The following is a 12320-nucleotide window of genomic DNA, read 5'->3' on the forward strand; positions in this document are numbered from 1 at the left end:
TTCACCTCAATAGCAGATAAGCTATGGTAAAAGTCAACAGAAAATAAAATGTGTTTATTTCATAAGCATTCTGTGAATATTTGACGGAAGCACCGTTGGCAACTATTACAGCCTTGAGGCTTTTTTGTACATCTTTACCAACTTTACACACTGGATTGGTTCAAGCTTTGTTTTTAAACAGATTTGCTTAAGCTCTCTGAAGTGAGCCCTTCTCTGGGCCCTTAACAAACTGACTGGGCCACTTGAGGGCACTTTCTTATTCTTACAGTAAACTTCAATCATGTAGCTCTGAATCATTTTCCTGCTGAAAGGGGAATTTTTGGGGTTTTTTTGCGTTGTTTCCTGTCTGAATTGCTAGTACTTTACTTTATCTATGTTATCATTAGTCTTGACAAGTTTCCCTGTCCTTGTTTGGTGTTCACAGCTGGACCTTACAGAGAGAGCTTATTCTCAAATCATGTGAATCACTGTTATTGGACGCAAATTACATTCATCTTATTGTGTGGTTCCTAATGCAAAGAAATTATTTTAGGTTTGTCACTGCCAAGGTTTGAATACTTACACAATCATATGGGGTTACAGCATTTATCTATGTATTTCTCATGCATGGTTTAGGTCCACTTAATCCCTTAAAAGGGCACGGTAAATGCAAATAAATACAAACCCTTTCTGAGTGATCATGTTAATCTTGTAGTGAAGCGCTTCTATCCTGATGGGAGTGGAATTATTGAGGATGACAATGCCCCCATCTACAGGGCACGAGTGGTCACTGAATGCTTTGATGAGCACGGAAACCATAAGCATGAGCATGTAAACCATACTGTATGCCAAGGCCATCCCACTCACCAGCTCTCAACCCAAATGAGCACTTTTAGGAGATTCTGGAGCTGCAGCTGAGAGGCTGCCCATCACCATCCACACAAGACCAAATGATGGAATTTCCATTGGAAGAATGGTGTTGAACCCCTCCACTAGAGTTCTAGACACCGGCACTGAAGCAGTTCCTCGTGGCTTGTGGCTCGTGGCACGTGGCTCGTGGCCAAACACCACATTTCTCTACATCTCTGAATATGACATCATTACTCAATTTTCCTCCCTACTGATAGCTGGTGTGTGGTGAGAGTACTGTGCTCACTTTAAGTGCCATCGCATTATCCAGGTGGGGCTACACATTTGTGGTGGTGGAGGGGAGTCCCCATTATCTGTAAAGTGCTTTAAGTAGAGTGTTCAGAAAAGCACTATATAAGTGTAAGAAATTATTATTATTATTATTATTATTATTATTATTATTATTATTATTATTATTATTATTATTATATGGTGGTGTATCATTTGTTTTGGCAGTTACAAGTACATTGCCTCCTTCTTGTCCTTCTACCAATTGTAACCCCCACAGTGTAAGAAGAAATGTGCTTTAGAACTGATCCCCTATGTAAAAAAACGTTTTACATAGCCGTACAGTACTTATGAGGTATGACAGATTACCATTTTAGCAGGTGGATTCTCTTATTTCCTTGGAAAACCACAAACCCTGTGGCTGTAAATCCCAAGAAAGCAGTAGATCCAGTGAAGTCCTACAGACAAAGCAGGAAATAAACTGATCAAATATAAATTTCAGACACCTTCCCAGTATAATGTATTTATATATCTGCCGATAAAACAACTTTGTGTGCTATATAAGATTTTTTTTGCTTTCACCAGCATCATCTGAGATAATGGAATTCTCAAATATTGTCATTGTAGTGATTTGAGGCATGTATTATGTTGACAAAAATGCTTTATCTTCAATTTTTTCAGTTCTGGGGATCAATATTTTAGACTGAAATGAAACAAGGCAGTGCTTTATGGCGGTGATATTACCTTGCACGGGTGAGGGTCAACTCCATAGGTCTCTAAAGTATGTGCTCTCTGTAACAGATTTAGTTCTGCAATGGCAGGACATTGGCCCCTGTAAAAACAGGATTGAGAAGATGACAAATTTAGAAATGTGAATACCATTCAAGTTTTGGTTGTAGAATTATTACCTTCTTGAGAAGAAGAAACAAAACAACTTTTTAATACAAGATTTTTAGTGAAAATTTATAAAAGCCAGTTTATATATCTTAAGGTACTGTCTATACAGTATACAGTACTTATGGTCAATTTTTGTAATATATTTCATTCCCCCCTATGATGTTGGAAAGCAGTTCCTATAACAAGTATTTCATTACTGACAAAAAACAATAATTAAACATCTGCTTAAAAGTACAGTATATCCAGTGCAATAAAGTATAAAAAATGTATATTCATCTGTAAGTATTGTGTTTGACGGCATTTCAGCTGGTGAAACACAGTATAATCTACTCCAATATATTTATAGATTATCTTTTAAATGTAAAACTTGTAAGCTTGAACAGTAGAGGTGAATATGTTGACAAAAAGAGAAAAGTTTATATTGAAAAGAATACAACAAAAATGTATTTTTACCTTCATAACACTACATAATATGTCTTGTAGTTTCGAGTAATTTTAACATAAAGAGTAGTATGAGGTGATGGATGCCATTTAGTCCAACTACCATCTTCCAATGTTATCAATCTGAGAATTTAAACTTTACAGAATAATACAAGAGCTTAAAATAAACACATCTTCTTTATTCAGTGTGCCTCTGATCTAGCATGTTAACAAAAAATCCAATTCCTCAAGTATCTCACCATTTTTAAAATAAATCCATTATCTTTTTAACACACCAATTAAGATCTTTCACCATAAAAAGAGATTGTTATAGTGATTTCACTACCTGTGTCTATCAAGAGCAATTGAATGTTCCAGGAGACAAGGGGACGAGCATGGACTGGTCAAAGTTGATGTTTGGAAGTGAGCTTATGATGGTGATTTGGATCCAGAATCTGACTGCCACCCATAAACAAAATACTCCAATTGTGTGTCAAATTGTGTCCAAGTCTGGCAACCATTTAATGTGAAGGACAGTGATATGCAGGAAATAGTCTAGTGACGCAAAAACTAAAACATGTTTATGAAAAAATTACACAGTACAGGACAAGGTATGGTCATTCAATTCCATGACAAAATGTTCTAAACTGTTTTGTGGTTGGCTGAATAAATATTTGTACAAAATTCTCAGCTATTTGAAGTAATAGAAACAAGACAAAAAAATTGGAAATTACCCTCTCTCATTTTACCATACTTATATTATGAAACACAAAAATGAAAATACAATTAAATTAATTATATGATACATTAACCTCTTTGACATTATTCAGATCACATACTGTATATAGTGTTACAATATACTTCAAACAGTATCAAGTCAAAACTACCTAAGTTCACTTTTATGAATTTCTGCAATCTTCTTTTCCAGTTTCAGGGTCTGTTTAGGGAACATCTTGAATTCACTCACATAATCTTCAGGATGCTCATCTGAGTCATAATCTCCCAATTCAGCTAAAAGACAATAAACATTATTAGGAATTGCAACGAGTCACTTATTGTATTACAAAATAAACTGAACAGTCTTGAAAAAGTATAGTTAACAAAGCAGAGGTACAAAGGGAAAAAAATCCTTTTTGTTTTTAATTAGTACAAGTGATAATATAAAATTAGTATTTTTTTTTACTTAATCACGGATGACCTCCCTGGTCAGCTTTTTGAGTAACCTATTACACTGAAGTCAAAGACATTTATCTGACCCTGGAATGAAATACCCAGCTGGCCTTAAAAAGTCAACCACAATTCCAAAATGTACGGAAGCTATATATCCGTAGATTTCACTTGATCAACATTCAAATAAGTGTAACAGAACGTTTTCCAAATGTAACCTGAACACTGGACACTGAATATAATCCATTTTAATTCATCCCACATAAAAATATTCCCACATTTCATCAGGATTCCAAAGTGCTCTTCATATATAGGAGGGGACCCAGTCCATCCACCTCCGCAGAACATCTTCCAACTGGGTGACACGATAGCTATTGTGAGTAAGTAGCTCCAACACATAGTAGATGAAGTAGAGAAATGGGAAACTGATTCTCTATTTGAATAAAGGGAGGCTAGATTGGAATTACTCTTTCCAAATGAACATTGGGTTTGTTAATGACTAACCATTCAGGATCTTGGTTTAACGTCTAATCTAGTCCATAGCCACCTTGCTGTGGCACAGGCTTGGAAATTCTAATCCCAGAGGAAGAGCACCACCTACTGCTCCACTAACACCGGTTTTCTGAAAACAAGGTGATCTTCTTGAAAGTTTACCATCACAGAACCGACCAGGCCCAACCTGGCTTAGCTTCTGCCTAAGACGCATCTAACTATGTCAGAAATTCATTCAAGGCTGATTAATTTAGTTTAATTTGTTCCACTGCCTGTTAAAAAGATGTTATGTGAAATTGGAAGAATTCTGTATTGGATGGGGTATACTGCTTTAACATGGGAGAGTTGAGAACATCATCATATACCTTAAATTATAATTATTTTATCCATATAAAACATTTCTTTAAACAGCAGCGCAAGGGTTTTATGTTTTATTCCCAGCGTCCTTACAGTGCCTACCTGTTTAAGACTTTAGTTTTCAAAAAAGTCTGAAACTGAATATTCTGGCAAATGAATATCTTCTTCTGGTACATTTTTCTAAAACGCAACGTGGTCTACACTAATATGCAGAATAACATTTTCATATTTCAGTAACTGTTTTGTGAAAAATGTTTTGCTTTAATTATGCTGGCATTTTAATGCTAAAGAAAAGTGCTAAAATCCTCAGACTTACCCTGGATAATACAGGCTCCCAGGTAGGCAGCATCAGAGAAAGAACACAGCAAACGCCCATGGAAAATATCTCTTTTCAGCTGCAAGTACAAAAGATACCTAGCAAAATAGAAAAAAAAGTTAAAGTATACTTTTGGCAAAATCATTTCAAAATACCAGGGGAATCTTCCTAACATCAGAATGGAATAATACTTTAATGTACTTTATTGCAATAAAAAGTCCCTGACTAGCAAAGTTAATTATAAACATGTTTTTTAAAACTGGAGCCTTAAGCATGGATATAATTTTTTCTGCCAATGATTACAAAGCAAAATAGTAATGGAAAGTGTAGCAGATTACAAAGCTTCTGTCTGCTGAATGTGCAGTACAAGAATAAGCAATAAAGAAAGTAATAGTGTCTAACAAAAAATGTTACACTGAGTTCTAAACATTGTAACCAACCTAACTGTGTATACAATTTAAATGTTAGCAGAAATATGTTTGACTACAGGGCTTAAAGAAAAGCAAGCTCAGTTCACTTCAGTTTATTTATTACAAGCACACGTTACAAGCACACGTCGAATGCTTATTTGCGTGTACAGTATGCTCCAATAGAAAGACATTAAGGAAACACCAAAATATAAACACAGAACAAGTTAAATAAAAAGCATTATTCCATACTAAAAAGAGAAGAAAAAACATAACATTTTAGCTTTGGAGCCTTCTTAGGGAGTGTAAGAAGATAAGAAAAAAATATCAAGAGAAGTAACAGATAATAACATCACTAGAGGGAGCACCACAGTTGAAGAAGGCTTGAGTTAGCTTATTTTTCTATCCACATATACAGTACCAGTGCATTTCATTAAAAAATAAAAGGGTGATTTTTACACGGATTAGCAATGAATAACATGTTAGTATGAATGATAACTTATTATAGCAGTAATGAGATACTGATCTTAAAGGATGAAGGCTCATGTTCAGATACTCCAATGTAATTTATATATAATTGATATATATTGACTCACTGCTACCAATAAAATAACACTGCACAAGTTATTTCTGACTCAGTGATTATTTCTTTAAGTATAACAATTATAAAATCAAATGATTTGAGAACGAAAAACAAAGGGGTCTGCCTTGTCTCCCAGTTGATACATTCATTTCCACATTATTTTCAAACTATTTATAATTTTAGTTGTATATTATGTTATAATTAGTTTGGAAATATGCAATACAAACTTGTCTTTCTTAAACAACAGAGTGAATAATTTGTATAAAATTGCAACTTGATAAAAATAATTCAGATATAAACACTAAGCAATGAAATACCTCTTGTGCATTAAAATATTCCTGGGTTAATTATGAACAAAAAACAACTGTTACACTAGTATATCTGTGAGGAAGATACAAAAAAAATACTTTTTCAGTAATGTCAGTAATGATACAAATATTAAAAGACATGGGGAGATTAAATTACTTTAACCAAGATTTTTTAGTTATGTAACTACACAAATCAGGGAAGAAAATTCACCGGGAATTGACTGTTCCAGACGATAGTTACAATCAATTCAGTAAAGACCATCTTTTGATCTGATGAACTTAGCAAATGGATGATATCAAACCAATGGGCATAAGCATAAAAACATGACTTAGTTTGGACAGCCTGCTGTCACCATGGCAACACAGGAGGTCACCAGGGGCTACTCAGTATGTGTTGCTATGACATGGAGAAGTCACAGCCCTGAGGACTTCCACTCCCCAATCAACAGAAGGCCAAGACCAGTACTGCACACCATAAGGATCCACATATTTCTTGTAGTTAACAAAATTAGAAAAAAACTTCAAAGTGTCTTAGAATTCTAAAGACAATAAAATGTTTTGAAAGATAAAGCACAAAATTTAAAAGGTTTATAAAAATAAAATGAAGGATATTTACATATTGAATTAAACAAATTCTACTTAATGATGATCTAATGAGACAAACTACCACACCACACAGTGAAACTCCAAAGCAGAATAAAATGTGACACAGCTGTAGAGGCTGACAGCTGAGATAAGAAAAAAAAAATGCCTCTGGAAATGAACAGGCTCATCAGCCACATTTGTTCCTAAAGCCTAAGGAATAGTGAATTAATATACTGTCTGTCAGTGCAAGATTTTTTCAGGGTTTTTTTTCTCTGTGATTGTTTGATGTCTAATTAGGTATTTGGGGAGCTCAGAATCCTTCTCTTACATATACACTCATGGTCAGAATTATTGGCCACTGGGAAAAGTTGTTGAATTATAATTAAAGATGATCTATAGATTTAAATCTGAAAATATTTTCAAATATGTAAAATATGAAAAATATGTTCTGCTGGCATGTTCTTAAAAATTCCAGCCATCCATTTTGTCGTTGTTTTGGAAAATGTGTCTAGGTCTAGTGCCTATTTCAGTTATGTGTGATGGTTCACAAAGGGCTTGAACTTGTTCACCTTATCAGAAAAATCTATTTATTGTTTTCTTTGGTAATGTGAAATTTGTTATGGAAATAATATCCACAGTAGGCCGAGTGCTAGTTTGCAAGTCTGCCCTTCTATTATTTTCTATTTTTGCCTTTGTTACTTATGTTTGCACAATCCATTTTTATTCTGCTGATAGTGTCCTGTACTTCATTATGTAAAACATTGACATTTCTAGGAAATTCCTTTACAGAATGCTTTTATTGTCAATGATGTGGAAGCTGTGGAATGGCTGATATCTTTAAAGAAATTTGTATATAACAAGCATGCTTTCTGTTTCTTTAAACATCATTCATAATATTGCATAAACGCTACATATAGCAAGGTATGAAGCTTATAGTAGACTCTAATATTCAATACTGATTATGTATTGGTGAAGTACATCTTTTCAACAACACAGAAGTGTATTAAAAAATGAAAAATATCTTCTGCTTTTGATGTCTGCATCACAGAAAAAAAAGCCAGCAATATCTATAGCATTCCCTCACCCTATTCACCAACTAGATACTACTACTATGCATTTAAGGTTGCAGTGCATTAAATTTTAAACTTGCCTAAAAACCAAGTTTATTTTTAGAATTTCAAAATGCAAGTACTGCTTTCTTCGGAGACCTCTGTAATATAATGCATTCTCTTTCCCAGTTTTAAAATAAAAATCTATAAATTGTCTTGCTAAATTAACCCAGGTAATAATTTTAACCATACTGTACATAATGCAGAATAAATCTGCACTTTCTATATATGTCAGAAGGTATTTTAATATATAATGTTAACCTGTGTTTTTTGTAATAGTTATACACTTATTAACTGGAGAGCACATCAAAGTGTGCTTGTCCTACAAACATACAGTATTGTCCAAGGATAATGTCATCCACTTCCACCCATCCAGTAACTTTAAGAACAGTCTGTAATTATGCCTCAAGTTACTAGTGTCTAGGAACAGGAGTCTCATTAATGATCGCCCTCCATATACTCACCACCACCACAGACTTCACACAAGCTTTGCTAAGCTCATTCCCTACAGCCCTGAGAAGTTTACCATTTTAAACGTACACTATAATTTAACACTCCAACCCTGCAATTAATTCAAGAATTAGCCAGAGTCTCTTCTCCCTAGTGATGTCTGACGGGCATGTATAAAAAAACAGCCAAATGCCTCATTCCCAATGATCACTGATACAATCAGCTGCATGGAAAGATACCTCCAAGTACCCCAGCTGACATCACATTCATCTGGACTCCATTTGAAGTACACTAGGTTGGAAAATCCATTATGTATCTTTTGATTTGTAATGTAAGATTCCATATGCCTTACATTTGTAATGATTTCATTATATGCTATTTGCTTATAATGACAGCAAGAAAAAAGCATGTATACATGCATTAAATGAGTAACAAATGAACATCTTGTTTTTTTAATATCTAATTTTTAAATATTCAGAGGAATCTTCTTCAGGTGTTTTTTTTTCATCACCCAGGCCCTCTAGAGAAGACCCCTGAACTATAATAACTCAAATAAACTTCAAGTAACCTAAGATGTCTTTAAAAGACAGTATTTATAAAATGTCTGTCTCTCTTGGAATACACGGAACTGAAAACAGTTGCAGTTTTTCTGCAACTACTTACGATTTTTTCCATGCTTTCCAAACTTTTCTTCTGACTGTCAATATACTGTAGGTGTCCCTCAAGGCTATGTGCTTAGCCCCCTGCTCCCTGCTCTCCCCTTGTTTATTCACGATTGTGTTGTCAGACTCAACTCGAACTCCATCTACAAGTATAAAGATGATACTACCATTGTTGGCCGAATCACCAGTAATGATGAGACAGCCGATATGGAAGAGTTCAGGAACCTGGTGGGGTGGTGCTGTGACAATAACCTCTCTCTTAACATCAGCAAAACCAAAGAGCTGAGTGTCAATTTCAGAAATAAGGGCGGGGAGCATACTCATAGTCACATCATTGGGGTGGCTAAAGAGTTATTTAGCAGCTTCAAGTTCCTGGGTACCTTCATTACTAACGATTTAATGAGGGCCCAGCATGTAACTGGAGCTACAAAGTACAATGCCTTTACATCCTCAGGCAGTTGAAAAAATGTGGTCTATCTTCAGGTACTCCTATTACACCTAATGAAAGTGTGCACATGTGTGGCATTACAGTGTGGTTTGACAGCAGTTCGTTGTCTTACAGAAAGGCATTAAAGGGGGTGATCGGCTGTCCCGCAAGCTGTCAGGTTATTGAATTCTACCTCTACCACGGACTCACATCTGTGTTTTTTTTTTTGCCCACTGATTGCACCGACTTCTTATTTAAGTTTATTTAAGTTGTATGTTATTTTACTTTGTTGTTGCTGCTGTGTTCTGTATTTAGGTTTGGTGTTTCGTTGATGTCTTTGTAACCGAACATACGAAGTCCACACAGATAGCACCCCAGGCCCAGAACTGAACGCACCAATGCTAATCAGTGCACCACCACACCACCCTCATAGATTTTTTGTCACCTTTAAAACATCATAGGAATAAGTACAAGTTACTTGCACTCTGAAAAGCAGGACAAAAAAAACTATTTTAGCTCTAGAGACTTCTTCAGGTTTTAGGGGCAGAAAGTAAGGTAGGGATATAAAGCACAGTGGAGGAGGATGACAATCCAGGGAACACATCTCCCTGAATGTTAGTTTTGTCTGTTCTTTAGTGTCTTGGAGCCCTTTAAGTGTCTGGGTGCCTTTAGCAAGTTCTCAAGTTTCTTTCTGGATCTAGATTTTGTTTAATGTTCCCTCTCAGGTCTGGAATCCAATGGGTGGTTACAAATAGCTACAGTCTAAAGTTTAACTGGACTTAATCTGTTGACAGTTTAAAGAGATACTCATATACAGTAGCAAACTTCCTAGATTCTGTAGTAAGAGGTCCAGAGTTAGAAAACCCCTCCATTGCCACAACTGTATGTATATCTTACCCTCTTTTGTATATCTGTACACTTTAGAACAGCAGAAAATATTGTTGCAAAACATGTAGTTATAATTAAATGCATTAGATAACAAAACAGCATGTTTGTTATTTGAAAATCATCAAATTCAGAATTGTTCCTACAGATTAATGTTTACAGACCTATTGCATATAGTGCAATGCCATGTCATGTGAAATGCCTTCTAATTACAACAAGATATATAAATGGAATGGAATGTTTAAAAAACACTTTTTTTGTCTAATTTACTACTTCATGTCATTGTCTATTCAAACCAGAGTTAGCAACCCATCTTCAGAGATACAGATGTTAAGATGTCAGATGTCACAAGCCCCCACACCACACCATAAACAAACCATAAACCCCAGTGGCAAATTCCCTGTATCCCTGGGCATTTGATATAGTCCAGCTATTTCAGAACACTGTCAGCCTGTGGGGCTGTTCATTATAATAATCATAATAAACTTTATTTTATATAGCACCTTTAAAAGCGCTTTACAGGATGACAATAACAATAAATAAGAAGAGTATAACAATAAATAAGGAGAATACACAAGATAAGACACAATTCCAATATATAGAGGAGACCGTGGATGGTACTAAGAAGAGCAGAGGGGTGAAGAATGGAACGAGTTAAGTAAAGGCTTTTCTGAAGAAGAGGGTTTTGAGTCTGGATTTGAAGGAGTTTAGACAAGGTGACTCTCTGATATCCTTGGGCAAAGAGTTGCAGAGCTTGGGGGCATAACAGGAGAAGGCCTTGTCACCCATACAATGTAGACGGGCTTGGGGGAGAGTAAGGAGGGCAGAATTTGAAGAGCGGAGGTCTGCAAGGTTGTGCTTGGCACCTCAGTCTACACAGAATTTGATCGGAAGCCAGTGCAAGGACTCCAGGACAGGAGTAATGTGAACACTTGCACTAGACCTGGTCAGGATTCTGGCTGCTGAATTTTGGACATAGGACGTTTGAATTATAGGTTTATACAGCCAACTCGGTCCTCTCCAGACACTGTCATCTGCTATGGAAGCACTGAAGAGGAGTTATATGGCACAAAGACACATAGTATGTAAAACAGCAGTATGTTCAAATGCACTGCTCCCTTGGTAAAGCTTATCTGAAAACTATAGTTGAATATGGGTGGCATGTATTGGTTTCATACAAGATTTATAACTATTTCATTTATTTATAACTATAACATTTCATTACCTTGAAAGAGTTTTACTCCGAATTTGAAATTCCTAACCCTAATTCACAACGTGCTCCAAAAAACATACAGGAACAGCAGTGATTAAAGTGGTGTGTTTAACCTACAGTGGAGGTAACAAACTTTGTTTTTAAATTGAACTGCTGGGAGGCCTAATGTAACAGTTCTGATCTGTCATCGCATTTTTGTTTTTGTAACATTTTTTAATGGATAGATGTATTACTTTCATTGAGAATCTTTCATTGTAGTCAAAGGTCTTTTAAAACAATATCCATTCCAAAGATAATACTGACAACTTTGAATGATAAAACGTCAATAACGTATCGTCAAATCTTTCTGTGTAAGTGTTGTATTAAACTGTCAGAAGTAAAATGAAGTCGAACATTGGGAATGCATTCTTTTCCATTGTGCATTGGACTGTGATCAAAAGCAATGCCCCCTCCCCGCTTTCAACACCACTCCAGAGATCAAAGGCTTCTCCACTCTCACACCATCAAAAAAAAAACAGCAATTTCATAATGTATTTACTTTGAAATACTTCAGACTGGTCCTTGGCGTCATAAAACTGATAAGGTTTAATTGATGCTTGACGAAAATAAAAAAAAATGCAAAGAATACAGCACCAGATTTCATAACTAATCTAATCACAGTAAGGCATGCACAAGCCTTTGATGTTAATTCAGTTGTCTTTTGGGCCATTCCAAATGCACTGCGCTAAATGACAGTGTTATTGAAGTGACATTCATGCCACATGTACAGTATATCCTTTTAAAGTTGGTCCAGCAGCAGGCCATTTGCTATTTGACCTCTCACACTTGAGTACTTGATTATAGGCATGTAAGATTACTCATTTCTAGCAAACCACCATTTCTTCTGCGCCTTTATGGAATGGAAACTACATAAAATGAATTATTTG

General features: G+C 35.5%; 1 protein-coding gene across 3 annotated transcripts in view; it reads right to left on the reverse strand.

Moving 5' to 3' along the window:
* The window catches only part of frmd3 (FERM domain containing 3), a 92182-nt gene that overhangs the window by 25208 nt on the left and 54654 nt on the right, over positions 1 to 12320 (reverse strand). For all 3 annotated transcript variants that reach the window (XM_015362393.2, XM_015362402.2, XM_006626608.3), the window contains exons 5-8: positions 4766 to 4863; positions 3321 to 3444; positions 1861 to 1948; positions 1486 to 1574 (exon numbers count right to left, since the gene is read on the reverse strand). In XM_015362393.2, coding sequence (XP_015217879.1) covers positions 1486 to 1574; positions 1861 to 1948; positions 3321 to 3444; positions 4766 to 4863 — 399 coding nt within the window. The remainder of the gene's footprint in view (positions 1 to 1485; positions 1575 to 1860; positions 1949 to 3320; positions 3445 to 4765; positions 4864 to 12320) is intronic.

The sequence above is a fragment of the Lepisosteus oculatus genome, chromosome 3 (assembly GCF_040954835.1).
Source record: "Lepisosteus oculatus isolate fLepOcu1 chromosome 3, fLepOcu1.hap2, whole genome shotgun sequence".
Classification (NCBI taxonomy): Eukaryota; Metazoa; Chordata; class Actinopteri; order Semionotiformes; family Lepisosteidae; genus Lepisosteus; species Lepisosteus oculatus.